Below are 17250 nucleotides of genomic sequence, written 5' to 3'. Positions count from 1 at the left end.
GGAGTGTTTCCTTAAATTCTCTTTCAGATTTTTCATCATTAGTGTATAGGAATGCCAGAGATTTCTGTGCATTAATTTTGTATCCTGCTATTTTACCAAATTCATTGATTAGCTCTAGCAGTTTTCTGGTAGCATCTTTAGGGCTCTCTATGTATAGTATCATGTCATCTACAAATAGTGACAGTTTTATTTCTTCTTTTCCAATACGGATTCCTTTTATTTCTTTTTCTTCTCTTATTGCTGTGGCTAAAACTTCCAAAATTATGTTGAGTAAGAGTGGTAAGAGTGGGCAAACTTGTCTTGTTCCTGATCTTAGAGGAAATGGTTTCAGTTTTTCACCATTGAGAATGATGTTGGCTGTGGGTTTGTCATATATGGCCTTTATTATGTTGAAGTAAGTTCCCTCTGTGCCTACTTTCTGGAGAGTTTTTATCATAAATGGGTGTTGAATTTTGTGGAAAGCTTTTTCTGCATCTATTGAGATTATTATAGGTTTTTATCCTTCAATTTGTTAATATCATGTATCACATTGGTTGATTTGCATATACTGAAGAATCCTTGCATTCCTGGGATAAATCCCACTTGATCATGGTGTATGATCCTTTTAATGTGATGTTAGATTCTGTTTGCAAGTATTTCGTTGAGGATTTTTGCATCTATGTTCATCAGTCATATTGGTCTGTAGTTTTCTTTTTTTGTGACATCTTTGTCTGGTTTAGGTATAAGGGTGATGGTGGCCTTGTAGAATGAGTTTGGGAGTGTTCCTCCCTCTGCTATATTTTGGGAGAGTTTGAGAAGGATAGGTCTTAGTTCTTCTCTAAATGTTTGATAGAATTCACCTGTGAAGTTATCCGGTCCTGGGCTTTTGTTTGTTGGAAGATTTTTTATCACAGTTTCAATTTCAGTGCTTGTGATTGGTCTGTTTATACTTTCTATTTCTTCCTCATTCAGTCTCGGAAGGTTGTGCTTTTCTAAGAATTTGTCCATTTCTTCCAGGTTGTCCATTTTATTGGCATAGCGTTGCGTGTAGTAATCCCTCATGATTCTTTGTATTTCTGCAGTGTCAGTTGTTACCTCTCCTATTTCATTTCTAATTCTGTTGATTTGAGTCTTGACCCTGTTTTTCTTGATGAATCTGGTTAATGGTTTATCAATTTTGTTTATCTTCTCAAAGAACCAGCTTTTAGTTTGATTGATCTTTGCCATTGTTTCCTTCATTTCTTTTTCATTTATTTCTGATCTGATCTTTATGATTTTTTTCCTTCTGCTAACTTTGGGGTTTTTTTGCTCTTCTTTCTCTAATTGCTTTAGGTGTAAGGTTAGGATGTTAATTTGAGATTTTTCTTGTTTCCTGAGGTAGGATTGTATTGCTATAAACTTCCCTCTTAGAACTGCTTTTGCTGCATCCCATAGGTTTTGGATCATCGTGCTTTCATTGTCATTCGTTTCTAGGTATTTTTTGATTTCCTCTTTGATTTATTCTGTGATCTCTTGGTTAGTCAGTAGCATATTGTTTAGCCTACATGTGTTTGTCTTTTTTACATTTTTTTCCCTGTAATTGATATCTGGTCTCATAACATTGTGATTGGAAAAGATACTTGATACAATTTCAATTTTCTTAAATTTACCAAGGCTTGATTTGTGACCCAAGATGTGATCTATCATGGAGAATGTTCCATGAGCACATGTGAAGAAAGTGTATTCTGTTGTATTTGGATGGAATATCCTATGAATATCAATTAAGTCCATCTTGTTTAATGTGTCATTTAAAGCTTGTGTTTCCTTATTTATTTTTATTTTGGATGATCTGTCCATTGGTGAAAGTGGGGTGTTAAAGTCCCCTACTACAATTGTGTTACTGTCTGTTTCCCCTTTTATGGCTGTTAGCATTTGCATTATGTATTGAGGTGCTCCTATGTTGGGTGCATAAATATTTACAATTGTTATATCTTCTTCTTGGATTGATCCCTTGATCATTATGTAGTGTCTTTCTTTGTCTTTTGTAATAGGCTTTATTTTAAAGTCTATTTTGTCTTCTATGAGAATTGCTACTCCAGCTTTCTTTTGATTTCCATTTGCATGGAATATCTTTTTCCAACCCCTCACTTTCAGTCTGTATGTGTCTGTAGGTCTGAAGTGGGTCTCTTGTAGACAGCATATATACAGGTCTTGTTTTTGTATCCATTCAGCCAGTCTATGTCTTTTGGTTGGAGCAATTAATCCATTTACATTTAAGGTAATTATCGATACATATGTTCCCATTACCATTTTCTTAATTGCTTTGGGTTTGTTATTGTAGGTCTTTTCCTTCTCTTGTGTTTCCTACCTAGAGAAGTTCCTTTAGCATTTGTTGTAGAGCTGGTTTGGTGGTGCTGAATTCTCTTAACTTTTGTTTGTTTGTAAAGATTTTAATTCTCCATCAAATCTGAATGAGATCCTTGCTGGGTAGAGTAATCTTGGTTGTAGGTTTTTCCCTTTCATCACTTTAAATATGTCCTGCCACTCCCTTCTGACTTGCAGAATTTCTACTGACAGATCAGCTGTTAACCTTATGGGGATTCCCTTGTATGTTATTTGTTGCTTTTCCTTTGCTGCTTTTAATATTTTTTCTTTGTATTTAATTTTTGATAATTTGATTCATATGTGTCTTGGCGTGTTTCTCCTTGGATTTATCCTGTATGGGACTCTCTGCACTTCCTGGACTTAACTATTTCCTTTCCCATATTAGGGAAGTTTTCAACTATAATCTCTTCATATATTTTCTCAGACCTTTTTTTTTTTTGTCTTCTTCTGGGACCCCTATAATTCGAATGTTGGCACATTTAATGTTGTCCCAGAGGTCTCTGAGACCGTCCTCAATTCTTTTCATTCTTTTTTCTTTATTCTGCTCTACAGTAGTTATTTCCACTATTTTATCTTCCAGGTCCCTTATCCGTTCTTCTGCCTCAGTTATTCTATTGATTCCTTCTAGGGAATTTTAAATTTCATTTATTGTGTTGTTCATTATTGTTTGTTTGCTCTTTAGTTCTTCTTGTTCCTTGTTAAATGTTTCTTGTATTTTCTGCATTCTATTTCCAAGATATTGGATCATCTTTACTATCATTACTCTGAATTCTTTTTCAGGTAGACTGCCTGTTTCCTCTTCATTTGTTTGGTCTGGAGGGTTTTTACCTTGCTCCTTCATCTGCTGCATATACCTGTTTTCTCATTTTGTTTAACTTAACTGTGTTTGGGGTCTCCTTTTTGCAGGCTGCAGGTACATAGTTCCTGTTGTTTTTGGTGTCTATGGTCAGTGGGTGAGGTTGGTCCAGTGGCTTGTGTAGGCTTCCTGGTGGAGGGGACTGGTGCCTGTGTTCTGGTGAGTGGGGCTGGATCTTGTCTTTCTGGTGGGCAAGGCTGTGTACGGTGGTGTGTTTTGGGGTGTCTGTGAACTTAGTATGATTTTAGGCAGCCTCTCTGCTAATGGGTTGGGTTTTGTTCCTGTCTTGCTAGTTGTTTGGCATGGGGCGTCCAGCACTGGAGCTTGCTGGATGCCCTATGCCATGCCCAGCTCTGTTGGGTGGAACTGGGTCTTAGCATTGAGATGGAGATTTCTTGGAGAGTTCTCGCCGATTGATATTACGTGGGGTCAGGAGGTCTCTGGTGGTCCAGTGTCCTGAACTCAGCTCTCCCGCCTCAGAGGCTCAGGCCTGACACCAGGCCAGAGCACCAAGACCCTGTCAGCCACACACCTCAGAATAAAAGGGAGAAAAAAAGAAAGAAAGAAATAATAATAAAATAAAAAAATATATTTTTAAAAAGTAATAATAAAATAATAATAAAAACAAGAGAGCAACAAAACCAATAAACAAATCCACCAATGATAACAAGTGCTAAAATCTATACTAAGATAAATATAAAAATCAGAAACAAATCAGTCACAGACAGCAAACCCCAAGTCTACAGTTGCTCCCAAAGTCCACCGCCTCAATTTTTTGTTGATTCGTTGTCTATTCAGGTATTCCACAGATGTAGGGAACCTCAAGTTGATTGTGGGGATTTAATCTTCTGCTGCTGAGGCTGCACAGAGAAATTTCCCTTTCTGTTTGCACAGCTCCTGGGGTTCAGCTTTGGTTTTGGCCCTGCATGTAGGTCGCCCTCAGGCATCTGTTCCCTGCCCAGACAGGAGGGGATGAAGCAGCGGCTGATTAGGGGGCTCTGGCTGTCTCATGCTGTGGGGAGGGAGGGGTACAGTAGTTATAATTGGAATGCAGGGTGAGCCTGTAGCAGCAGAGGCCAGTGTGACATTGCAACAGCCTGAGGTGCACCATGTGTTCTCCCAGGGAATTTATCCCTGGATCACGGGACCCTGGCAGTGGCGGGCTGCACAGGCTCCCGGGAGGGGAGGTGTGGATAGTGACGTGTGCTTGCACACAGGCTTTTTGGTGGCTGCAGCAGCAGCCTTAGCGTCTCATGCCCGTCTCTGGGGTCTGTGCTGATAGCCGAGGCTCGCGCCCGTCTCTGGAGCTCGTTTAGGCGGTGGTCTGAATTCCCTCTCCTCGTGCACCCCGAAACAATGGTCTCTTGCCTCTTAGGCAGTTCCAGACTTCTTCCCGGACTCCCTCCCGGCTAGCTGTGGTGCACTAGCCCCTTCAGGCTGTGTTCACGCAGCCAACCCCAGTCCTCTCCCTGGGATCTGACCTAAGCCTGAGCCTCAGCTCCCAGCCCTGACCCGTCCTGGCGGGTGAGCAGACAAGCCTCTCAGGCTGGTGAGTGCTGGTCAGCACCGATCCTCTGTGCAGGAATCTCTCCACTCTTCCCTCTGCACCCCTGTGGCTGTGCTCTCCTCTGTGGCTCCAAAGCTTCCCCTCCCACCACCCTCTGTCTCCTCCAGTGAAGGGGCTTCCTAGTGTGTGGAAACCTTTCCTCCTTCACAGATCCATTCCCAAGGGGCAGGTCCTATCCCTATTCTTTTGTCTCTGTTTTTTTCTTTTTTCTTTTGCCCTACCCAGGTACGTGGGGAGTTTCTTGCCTTTTGGGAAGTCTGAGGTCTTCTGCCAGCGTTCAGTAGGTGTTCTACAGGAGTTGTTCCACATGTAGATGTATTTTTGATGTATTTGTGGGGAGGAAGTTGATCTCCGTGTCTTACGCTGCCATCTTGAAGGTCTAACGCATTGGCTTTCATTGATGGACTGTGAACTGCGGGGGACTCCCTTGATTGTCTTGTTGCTGGGTTGTGTATAATGAGGTTGTAAAAAATTGGTTGTGTGGGTGATGCTGAAGAAGGTAAAAATGTGCAGACAGATATCCGTTTTGAGAGGGAGGGTTGGGATCGCCAGCTCTCTGTATGTTCCCATTTTCTTAAAGAGAGTTTTTATGATCGTGGAAGAATGGGTGTGTATGTAAACAATTTTCTTGGTAAATTAACTAAGTTACCCAGGAAAGTTAAAAAGAAAAGTGAGAGTGTAGTAACCATGTTCATTAATATTTTTAAAATGTGGCTCCAGGGACATCCCACGTATTTATAGCCTGTTGGAGTATAAAATTCAATAAAATTACAGTAAGTAGCATGGAGGGAGTTTCCATTTGTCTTGAACTGAAACCTTCGTTGTGTTCTTTTTGCCCTGTTCAGGCTACAGTTATCTGATCTGTGATCACATGAGGGCTGTGCACATCTACATCAGTGCCCTGGAGAATTCCTGTCCATTGATGGCCTTTCCTTGTACCAGCTACAAGGTCTTCCTTGCTGGACACTGTCTGGATTGTTTCAACCCTTTTCTGCTTTCCTGTCCAAGGATCGGTAAACGCTACCCCTTTGGCTTCCTTTGACAGTTTGGGGAAAGTTCAAATCTTGTCACCTCTTTAAGTCCTGATCTCCTATGGTCAAGAGGTCTACCCGAGCAGGGTAAAGAAAACTTAAGCAATGAGTCGTTCAGCCTGTCCTCACCTGGAAGGTGGTGTTTAGCTCTCTGCGTCCCACCCCTCACCCTCTATACCACTGCCTGATGCCATACTGGCTCTGCACACAACCCCCCCCCACACACACAGGCACTGGCAGGTAAGTCCAGCCTCAGGATGCTCTCCAGAAGCACTGGTATAGTCCAGATTGTCTGTACCCACTCTCAGACCCGATGCTCACCATAGGTCTTCCTCGCTAGGCCAGCCATTCTCCAATTCCTGATAGGCTGTAAATCCCCAAGGCTGGCACACTGTGCCCACCTTAGAGGTGTGAGACCTCATGCCGGCTGGAGGGGTTCCTAACTGCCGAGTGGCCTGGGCACACTCGTGGATGATCCAGGCCAGTCTGGAGAGAAGGGCTCAGGAAGGCTGAGGCTCCAGCCTCAACTCACCCTGTGCAGATCATGGCTGTGAAAATCCTGGGGTCATCCAGTGTGGAGGGCTCCAGGAAAACGCCTGGGTAGTGTAAATGGGTCTTCCCCCTCCCTCACTCTCCCACTTCCCACTCCTGGCTGCCACTCAGAACCGCAGCAGCCTGCCATTGCTTATAGAAATGAAATTAATATCAGCTTGACAAAATGTTAAAGAAGGGGTGGTTTCCCATAATAAAGCGAATCAATATTACTTCCTACTCATCGGGCATATGTCACTGTTTCCCACAGATGTGATGGACCAGACGGTTTAACAACCACTTCACACTGCCCCGCCTCATCTCTCGCTAGCCTTTCCCTTTTTTCCAAACACCACAGGGATGCTAACTACTTATACCGCCAAGAGTATTTCATGTTTCCTCACCCTGTGTCCCTTTGCCCAGACTGTACTTTCTGCCTGGAATGCCCTTCTCTGACTTGCCAACCACTATTCTTCAGCTCAAGCACCTCCCTGTGCTCCAGTGCACAGGATACAAACGCCACTAAAACAACTGTCATATAGATTGTTTTGCAAGTTGAAGACATCATTTCAAATTTCTTATAAATACTCCCTGGGAATGGGCCAGACAATCTGCAGAATGTATTTGTTGTCTACCTGTATGTTTATTCCCATCTGGATGGGGTCGCTTGTATCCCAGGACTCACCGCAGGGCACGGCGCATCATGAGTATACAGTGGAGTTGTCTGTGGAATAAATGGGTGCATGAATTAATCGATACATGGCTGGGTGCCGTGGAGCCCTGAAATGGCCTCCTCAGGGCTCTGCTGTCTTTGCTTCTCTATCTCTAGGACTGGTGGAACAAGGTGGTGTTAAGATAGAGCCACTTCCCAAGGAAGTGAAGGTCTACCTCCTGACCACTTCCACGGCTCCATATTGCGGTGAGTGCGGGCAAATGAGCTGCTCAGCTCTGCCAGTGTGCTGTCCAGCTGAGTCCAGGGCTCTGTCTTGGGCTGTGTCCAGCCCAGCATGGTAGCTGAAGTGGGAGGTGAAGACCTGGGGCAAAAATGTCATGGGAAGGGAGAGGTGGGGGACAGCAGCTACTGGTCTTAGATAGAACCAAAACTTTTCAGAGCTAGCCCAAACCACTGCTCTGTGGATGAAAACTTGGCGGCATCTTACCTTACTGTCGGTACACTGGTCTTCATTCCTCCCCACCCCACCATGGAAACCTGCCTTCCAGTGTAGGTTCTCTCTGGAGTGGTATTTGGGAGTACCTTTTGGATTTCTCCTTCCTGCATGCATTTCCCCCTCCTTATTGCCCATCCTATGTGTCTCCCACTCTGGCAGCCCTCCTAGGTCGGGGTCCACGAGGAATACTGAACCTTCATATACATATTCCAGCTGTTTACTATGGCTCCTAACCACTGCATTTCATTGAAGCTAAGATGCCAGCGATTGTGAGAGATGTTTAATGTGAGAGAAATGGGCGTCTTAGTATCTATGACATACATTACAGGCTGAACCATCCTCCTTCCCTATGCTATTTGCATCTTAACTAGGTTGACTATACTTCCTGATTTTGTTATCCTGTTATCCTGGTTCATTGTGTGTTCAGAATAGAAGTACGCTGGTTTGGAGGGGACATTATATGATCACCTAATTCTAAATGATTTTCTGATCAGCTGGTGTCTGGTTGGTTGGTGGAGGGGTCTTTGTGGCTATACCTTCCTGGTACTAGAGGGCCTGGTGAAGTGTGAGACAGAGCTCGAAGCTCAGGCTCTGTGGTCACCCAGACCTGGATCTGAATCTCGGCTTCTCCATTTACCAGCTGTGTCATCAGGAACAAGTTTTTTTTAACCTTTCTGAACCTCTATAGACTTATGTGGAAAATGGGAAAAATAACAGTACCTATTTCAAAGAATCAATTGTGAGGATAAAATAAAATACATAGTACACAATCACCAGCACAGTGACTGGAACTCAGTAAGTAATAACTCCCTTCCCTCTGTCAACGGGAGAATTTGGGAGATGAGGTGGGGGTGTTTCTAACTTCATGCCAGAGAGAATACGTGGCTACTTCTTAGGAATAAAGTGGGTTACAAGAGTCACCTGTGGGCTTTCCACATGTATCAGCTCATCTGAGAACCCAGCCCCAAGCGGTGATGTGCCCAAGGCTGCGTGGGTGGGTGAAGAGGTCAGCATTCAACTCCAGGTCTTCTGACTCCAAAACCTTTACCTTTTCCAGGTCATCATCTGCCTCCATACTTGTGTCTCTGTCCCCTCTTCCAAGAACCTGCTCTTTTCAGCTGTATTTCTCAGTTAGGTCAGCCTGAGGGAGGACTTTGTCCGGGTCGGAGGTGGGGCTGCAGGAACCAGACATCCCGTTTCTACTTCCAGCTCCAGGGCAGCTTCGCGACAGCTCCTCTCTGTCCGCATAGCCAGGGAGCCTGAGGAACACCTGGAAGTTAAAGGCATTTTTAGGTCCCTGCTAAGGGTGATTCACCAGGCCATACATTTTCTGACTGTTTCATTTTTGTTGTGAGACTCCCTCCCCATTCCCCCAGAAGTATGGCTGTGTCTGTTCAAAAACCTCAGCGGACCTGCCTCTTCTGAGCCTTCCATTCTGAGCATCAGAGCTGGACCCATCCTCTCCTGGGGGTGGGAGGTACGGGGCACCCACCGGGTAGCCCACCTGGCAGCTCCCGCTCTCACCCACTCCCAAGCCATCATGGCACTGAGCTCCCATCACCCAGCACTCTTGGCCTGCAGTCACCGTTGGCCTCTGCCAGGCAGGCACCAGAATGGACAGAGAATCTTCTCCAAAAAATCATTTTTCTCACAATATTACTTTTCTCTTGTAGAGCAATGTTTCACCCAAAATGTTTTCTCCCCATCACCTCATTTAATCCTCATCATGTTCTGTGAGGTGATGTTGGGGGTTATTGATTATAGATGAAGGAACTGAGGCACAGAGAGGTTCAGTGACTTAGGCAAGGCGATACAACTAGTAAGCAGCAGGCCTGGCCCAGGACCCATTTCCCCTGGCAAACCATCCAGGGCTCATGGGCTGTTTCCCATGTCATGTCCCCAAGCAGGTCGGATTTCACTACCAGCTCCTACCCACCAAATGTTAGCAGACCTGGCCCTCCTAGGGCTTTCAGGGTAATCAGAGAAGAGAGAAGCAGAACCTCAGGAAACTTTCTTAATCAGTGATACATGCTGATAAAGGAAGAAGCGATATAATATATCAAACTCAGCCCAGAGAATTAAATTCCTAAAGCTATGTAAGTTAGCCGTTTTTCCACATTGCAAATATCCACTCCAGTTCAGCCCTTGCCCATCAACATAACAATCTGCATCCGTAATAAACAACTGAGAAAGAGAGACAGAAGGGACGTGGCATCTGACGTTTCGCTCTGTGGAGCGGGGAGCACGTAGCGCTCCCTTGTCTTCTTGTGGGTTCTTGGCAGTGAGTCCTGTTACTAACCGCATGAGCCCCGATGGACCACATCACTCCTCCAACTTAGAGCTGACTCTCCTTAAATTCACTTAGTCCCTCCTCCCAATGTTCACCCATAAAACATGACAAACGAAAAAGTACAGGTAGGGCAGAGCTCTAGCTATGTCCCAACCACCAAAGGAGTCTGTGAAAATGTTCGGAGACCGAAGTCACTGCATGGTGCCACCAGATGGGCTTACCCCTTAGTGAGGAAAGGATGGGGTGCTGGGGAAGCTGTAACCCTTCTTAACCTCTCTTGCCAAAGGGGCAGCAGGTCTGGGGATATCACCGTGAACCAGGCTGCTCAGCCAGTCTGTGTCGAAAATACCGGCTTTGAGAGCCTCGGTGTCTGTGCTGCCCAAGCAGGTGGAGATGCCACACAGGCACCCAGCCACCACAGGGAGGGCAGTAGTCATCTCCTGCACACATGGTGGGTTCCCTGACACAGGGGGTATGCTAAGGGGGGGAGGGGCGTTGCTCTATTTTATGAGTTAATTGTTTAGTATAAGATAGACCCTTTTTGGTTCTTTCAAAATCACACCATCAGGATAATGTCACTCGTTGGTAACAAAGAGTGACACAGTGCCAAAGAGTGGCACATTCTAGGATTACAAGTAATAATAAAAACTCTCATGTATTGAATGATTCCTAGGCACAGGCACTGTCTAAGGACTTTATATGCATTAACGCATTTAATTCTCATTCAGACCTGTGGGGTAGGTAATTTATTATCCCAATTTACACTAGAGGAAGCTGAGAACCTGCGACAACAGGTAATCTGCTCCAGGTCACACAGCTGCTAAGAGCGAGAGCGAGATTTCCCAACTGCCCTGCTGCTCTCTGGGACATTTTGTGCATTGCACCCACTGACCTCTGGCCCAGTTATCTGCTCTGCTTTGGTTTCCTAGTGCATCACAGCCTTGTGGAGTTTTACTTGCTGAAGCTGAGAAACCAGGACACCTGCATCACGGTCACCTTCCTTAGCAGCAGTGTCACCTCCTCGGTCACGATCACCATGTACGTAAGTGTCCCACATGGCTGGCTTCTCTCCTTCCATTTACATACATGCACATATATGCCAGGACAGGCACTGTGTGATCACTGATGGGTGGGTGGAGCCAGCTGAGCTGGGGAGGGGGGTGAGGGTGGCACCTGCCACAGATGGACCCACAGATACAGGCTGGGCAACTGTTCCAGGTTCAGGATCAGTACTGGGTCCAAGTATAGTGTATTCAGACAATAGCAGACAAGCAGGCAGACAGCAGTAATGGAATGTCCCAACAGGTGGGGAGAGTTTGGGGATTGGGTCCCTGATAGGAAACAGCATCAGGAATCCAGGCAGGGGTCATTAGGGATGTCAGCAAGTAGGAAGGCCTCAGCCATTGGCCCAGGGAGGGCTGGCCAGAGCCTGGGAAGCACCTACTCCTGGGCAGAGGGATGGGAGGAGAGGGGGGCAGTACTAGATGGGTTTCTAGAACAGACTCTCAGGCAGAGGGTCAGTTAGCAAATGAGTGCAAGGTGAGGACCAGCAGGGTTGATGCTGAGTGGTGCCAATCCCTAGAACTGGGGCTGATTTCCTTTCTTTGTTGGGTCACACTTGGGCCTCGCAGCTGGTGAGACCAGGCTTGAGGTAAGCAGGCAGAGAGCCTCAACTGCAGGGAGCCGTAAGCCTGGCAGGGGACAGGAACTCAGCAGCAGTGGTGCATGTTTCTTTAAAAAGTCATTGGGGGCTTCCCTGGTGGCGCAGTGGTTGAGAGTCCGCCTGCTGATGCAGGGGGCACGGGTTCGTGCCCCGGTCCGGGAAGATCCCACATGCCGCGGAGCGGCTGGGCCCGTGAGCCATGGCCGCTGAGCCTGCGTGTCCGGAGCCTGTGCTCCGCTATGGGAGAGGCCACAGCAGTGAGAGGCCCACGTACTGCAAAAAAAAAAAAAAAAAAGTCATTGGTTAGTTACTCACAAGCCAGCAGGAGACAGACTAATCAGATAAATCACTGTCTCAGTCAGGGCTCAGCCTGGAAACCAGAGCCCAAGCCAGGCAGTCCCATAGAAGGAAATTAACACAAAGAGCTAATTACAAAAGTGTGGGGAGAACTGAAAACCCGAAAGGAGGATGGGGAGGCAATGCAGAGATCAGCAAAAGGAGTCACTCCACCCCAGAGCTCGAGGGACAAAGCCAGGTGGTGTTGGTAGAACAAGGAATGGGATGGGCGGTGCAGGGTGGGAATGATTGGCAGGAGTGAGAAGCAGGGAGGAAATGCAGCTCCTCCAAATCACTGCCTGAAGCAGCGTCCCGCCTGTGCAGGGGAGCCTGAGAAGTGTGGTTTGCAGGGGGATAGATGGAGCACAAACAGGGACGTGACCAGTGCCCATACACAGAAATGCACAATTGTCAGCAGTGGCAGGGGCTACGAGAACAAATAAGATAGAGCCTGACCAAGTGTGAAGAAACAATGTTTGAGTTGAGATCTGAAGGATTTGGAGGATCCTTCCCCCCAGACCAGGGGTTAGTGAGATATGACATGGGGAGCAGACAGCAGTGGGACCAGGCATGGGGAGAGGAGGCTGGAGGGGCAAGTCAGGGTCAGACCATGCCACGCCTGGAAGGACAGGGTAGGGATTTGGGGTTTTATCCTGAGAGCAGTTTGGAGAGCTGCTGGGAATTTTAAACAAGAGAGTGATGGGATCAGATTTGGGTTTGGAAACATTTCTCAGGCTGCAGTGATGGATATTAACTGCTGTCAGGGAAAGACAAGTTTCTGCTGGGAGGAGCTCCCGTCTGGGCTCCCAGACACTCTCCCACCAGGCAGTGCTCCAACTCACCCAGGCCGCACAGCACAGGACAGCAGGCAGTCAGGACACCCACACAGATCTTGGGGTGCCCACGTGAGCCTTGCAGATTATAGCTGAGTAATTTTCATTAGATCAGTTCAAGGTCACGTTACTTCTGCAAGGGTGTTTTTATCACCTTTCCAGCCCACTGGTAGATGAGCCGACACTGGCAGGAATCATGACAATGACACACAACTCTGGCTGCTTGTTAGAACCACCTGGAGAGCTTTAAAGAATACTGACAGCAAGCCCCACTCCAGACCAGTAGCAGTAGAATCTCCAGGTATGGCTTCAACCACTACACTGTTAGAAGCTCCCTGAGTGATCGGAATGGACATCCACAGATTCCTTCTGTTTTCTCCCCAAAGAGATTTGCATTATTGTTTTGAAGAAGGCTATCAGAACATGATTATCTTCAATTCCTTGGTTCTTGTTTCCTCTTGCAGAACAGAAATTTAAAAGAAGGGAGGGGGTTTATGTGTGGTCTTTCCCCTACTTTCTATAACTTTGTGAAACCCCAAGATTTCCTTCCAATTAGAAAATTTACCTGGGCCAAGTCCCCAGGCCACTCACTCACAGTGTCCTTTGTAGCCCTTCTAGTTTGCAAGCTCTCCATCCAAGCAGACTCTTAAAGTGAATAATCTTCTTATTTTTTCCTCTGAAATACTTCAAAACACTTTTGAAATCTAAAAAAAAAATAAAATAAAAAAATAAGAAAGAAAGAGAGAGAGAGAAGGGAAGAAAACGGGACAGCTTTTAAACAAAGTTTTACCGAATCTTCCTCAAAAGGACAAAACAAACTATATGACTAATCCTGGGTTAGAAAGTACACAAAGAAGACATTTCATCAGTATGAAGAGGCCAGAAAGGAAAGGGAAACCATGCTCACTTTAGACAACACCCAGTGCCACCGCGGAGGGGAAAGCAGCGCCTTCCGGGCTCTCCCTCTTTCTCACAGTCCCTCTTTCTGAGCCCAGAGGGGACTGGAGCAGGCCAGAGCAGGGCACAGGGGGGCGGGGCATGGGGGGCTGGCTGGGGCTTAGACCTAGGGCTGTGTGAGTCCAAAGCCACAGCTGGGAGGAGACTACACCTGGACTCCACCGCAGCTCTGTCTGGCTTCGAGGCCCGTTGTTTGTTTGTTCATTTGTTTCCATCTACACTTTCATACTCAGTCTAAAATAGAGTAGTCCTCACACAAACTTCTTGGAACTGAACATCCTAGAAGAGACCTCTACTTCCAGGTAGATGGACCTGAGACTGAAGATATTCACTAATCAGAATTCAGATCTTCACTAACCTGAATTCAGTTCTTCACTAACTAGGACCCTTTCCTAGATGTGAAAATACAAGGGCTACTATTTCGCTGCAGGGTCCACTTATTCACTTTCAAAAAGCAACACCTATTTTCTGCATCACATTCAAAGCTGTGAGGGTGTGGGCTGAGGGGCTGGTGAGGGTGATGCAGAGGACCGTGGAGCCCACCTTCCAGGAACTAACTGACCGTGCTACCCGCAGAGCCCTTAGGAGCCAAGGGGAGGCAAAGGCCAAACGTGTGCGACAGTAAGTTACTTTGCCTTTCCCTTACAGACCTAGACAGCAACGCCACGGGAAAGGAATCATAGCTCACCCCAGCCCTCAGTGCCAGATAAACCAGGTGAAACTCAAGTTTCAGCCTTCCAACCGAGTTTGGAAAAAAGACCGGACTATCGTTATCGGGATGTTCTGCACTGCTCCTTTGCCCGTCCATGACAAGTAAGCCCCGTATCCACCCCGCCCCAGACACACCCACAAGGATCAATCCTGACCTTAGATGTGACACTTGTTGAGATGCAATCTCATCACGGGTATGAGCTTCCTTGATGCGGAGGTGACAGAAGACCCAGGGTTTTCCTGAACCTCCTGCAGGGCCATCTTGGGTTGGGATGCTAAGAAGACAAAGAGGTTGGACTTTAATTCCCCATCCCCACTTTAATATAAGAAACTCCATTTTATCTGAAATATATATATTAAATATGTATAGATAATTATAACATACAATATATATAATATATATTTATATATATACATATATGTTTTATTACCTGCTATACTTAGTTTCTCTGTAAGATTTTATTGGAACAAACATTGCTCATTGCATATTTCCTCTTCTTTAGCCTCCACTGGTCACAGTCATGGGTGTGGATCCAGAATCCCTGTCCCCTTTACCCCACCTCTAGTAGGCATTTAGAGTATTAGTCTTACCACACCTGGCCCTCAGAGGACAGGAGTGGGCTCCTGGTAATCCAAGAGTAATCATCCCATAGACGATTGTAGAATTCTTTCACCTGACATCACGGAAACACAGGCGCACGCAACTCTGAGCCCTCTCTCCCGACCAATCAGGAACCTGCCCTGAGGACACACCCTCTTGTTGCTCTTCTCTTGCAGTAGAAGGACCGTCTGCTTACCTGAGCCAGTGAACTTACAAGCAAGTGAGACTGTTTCTCATGACCTGAAAATAACCTGTATATAGTTATATAAGGGCAGGATACATCTCCCTGGATTGGGGGTGGCGGTTCAACTTATTCTAAGCCATTACTACTAAGAAAGAACACAAAAGTCTTGGTTATTTTCCCCATAATTAGCTACCTTAGAGAGGAGAGAGAGCTCATTTTACAGAGCTTTATCTCCATTGTGAATTTAAAGAAGCTTACAGAGATACCATTTCAACTTTCCTATTCATACTTAACTGCAATTGCCCCATATCCTTGGACATCTGTACCTAGGATTCAACAGAAACATATGCAGGAAAAAGGCTCTTTTTTTTTTTTCAAATAAAACTCCATGGAATATCTGAATCGTTTGTTTTATTGGTACGGAATTCTGTTATGTACAGAAAAGGTAATTTACAGTCTGTGGGATTGGAGAAAACAGTAGATGCTGAATTCTCTATATTAAAATAGCAATTGTGGGACTTTCCTTGTGGACCAGGGGTTAAGAATCTGCCTTCCAATGCAGGGGACGCGGGTTCGATCCCTCGTTAGGGAACTAAGATCCCACATGCCGCAGGGCAACTAAGCCCCGCGCGCCGCAACTAAGAGCCAAGGCAGCCAAATAAATAAATAAATGTTTTTTAAAAAGTAGCAATTGGAAAGAAGTGCTTGGTATAAGAGAGGGGGTGGAGGGTGGGGAGGAAGATGGTACCACTCACCATCCCTTACCATTGCCTTCTCTGGGTAACTGGAAGGTTTGGGGGATCAGAGAGATCTTTTGGGAATATAGGTGGATTTTCTTTGGGTCAGTGTTTCCCAAACTTTGATCTTTATAAATAACCTTGTATCAAGCCACAGTCCAACAAGAAACAGATGGTGTGCTCAAATTGTGTAATTTGAGAATTTAATAAAAGAACTATTTATAAAGGTGTTCGTAGGAAGTGAGGAAACCACAAGGGACAGTGCAGTTCCCTGGGACTGGGGCCAGTGGGAGCTACTACTGTCTTATGTCTGAAGAGGCCAGAGGAAGGAGCACCAGGGTCTGGAGACAGAGAGGTCTGCGGGACCTTTGGTCAAGGAACAGTCATCGGACAGCAATCCTGCAGGGAGAGAACCAGGGGAAAAGATTCTCCACCCTCACTCTTCTTTCCTCCCCAATTCTGCTGGTGCTCCCACTGAGTGATTGCAACTAGAAGGCAGAAGACAAGAGGCACGTTGATGTGGCCCTGGGGTATAGAGCAGGGCAGAGAAGGGTGAGAATGGCTGCGATGGCCGTGGGAACAGACAGAGAGACATGACACATACCTTCACTGCTTTCTCCATAGCTAGGTATTCCTGGATTCCTCTATACTTAATGATTTTGTTTAACTCTTAAAAACCATTTTAACCATTTTTAAGTGTATAATTCAGTAGTATTCACTACATTCACATTGTTGTGCAGCCATTACCACTATCTGTCTCCAGAACTTTTTCATCATCCCGAACTGAAACTCTGTCCCCATTAAACAATAACTCCCACCGCCCCTCCCCCCAGCCCCTGGTGACCACCATCCTAATTTCTGTCTCTATGAATTCTACTCTTCTAGAGCACCTGATACAACCATACAGTATTTACTTTCGTATCTGGCTTGTTTTACTTAACATAATGTTTTCAAGGTTCATCCATATTGCAGCATGTGTCAGAATTCCCTTTTTAAAGGTGAATAATGTTCCATTGCGTGTATAAACCACATTTTGCTTATTGATTCATCCATCAGCGGACACTTGGATTGCTTCCACCTTCGGGCTATCGTGAATAATGCTGCTATGCACATGGGGATACATACAATGCTTGAGACTTTTTTTAAAAAACCTAAGTAAACGGGCTTTGAAAGGAAACTGCTGACTTGCCGATTCACTCTCCACAGTAAAGGCTGGGTGAATGATGCAAGCAACAGGCTGCAACTGCTCCATCTGGTCCAAGTCACCTAGGTCACCAGGAGAGAGAGGGAGCCTTTGTCCGAAGGACAGGTGATGCATTGTGAATGCTCACAGACACACCTTGTTTTCTGCACCGTCCATCCCAGTCAGTAGGAGAACAACATGTTTGGAGAACCTTCTTCAATATGCAGGATTGGAGTTCTTTCTTTTTTTCCAAAACCC

The 17250-nt window shown here is 45.9% G+C and overlaps 1 protein-coding gene across 7 annotated transcripts in view; it reads left to right on the top strand.

The window, feature by feature from the left end:
- PLA1A (phospholipase A1 member A) overlaps positions 1 to 15470 on the top strand; it is a 34094-nt gene extending 18624 nt beyond the window's left edge. For 4 of the 7 annotated variants that reach the window (XM_033403295.2, XM_033403296.2, XM_004278524.3 and 1 more), the window contains 5 exons: positions 5612 to 5779; positions 7158 to 7247; positions 10717 to 10825; positions 14225 to 14389; positions 15065 to 15470. In XM_033403295.2, coding sequence (XP_033259186.1) covers positions 5612 to 5779; positions 7158 to 7247; positions 10717 to 10825; positions 14225 to 14389; positions 15065 to 15149 — 617 coding nt within the window. In that variant the 3' untranslated portion in view covers positions 15150 to 15470. Of the gene's footprint in view, positions 1 to 5611; positions 5780 to 7157; positions 7248 to 10716; positions 10830 to 14224; positions 14390 to 14790 lie in introns of those variants that run through there. The other 3 variants (XM_049710153.1, XM_033403294.2, XM_033403298.2) reach the window with 3 other exon arrangements.
- Positions 15471 to 17250: the final 1780 nt, after the last annotated feature.

Source organism: Orcinus orca, chromosome 5, assembly GCF_937001465.1.
Source record: "Orcinus orca chromosome 5, mOrcOrc1.1, whole genome shotgun sequence".
NCBI classification, from domain to species: domain Eukaryota; kingdom Metazoa; phylum Chordata; class Mammalia; order Artiodactyla; family Delphinidae; genus Orcinus; species Orcinus orca.
This window is presented reverse-complemented; position numbering and strand designations above follow the sequence as displayed.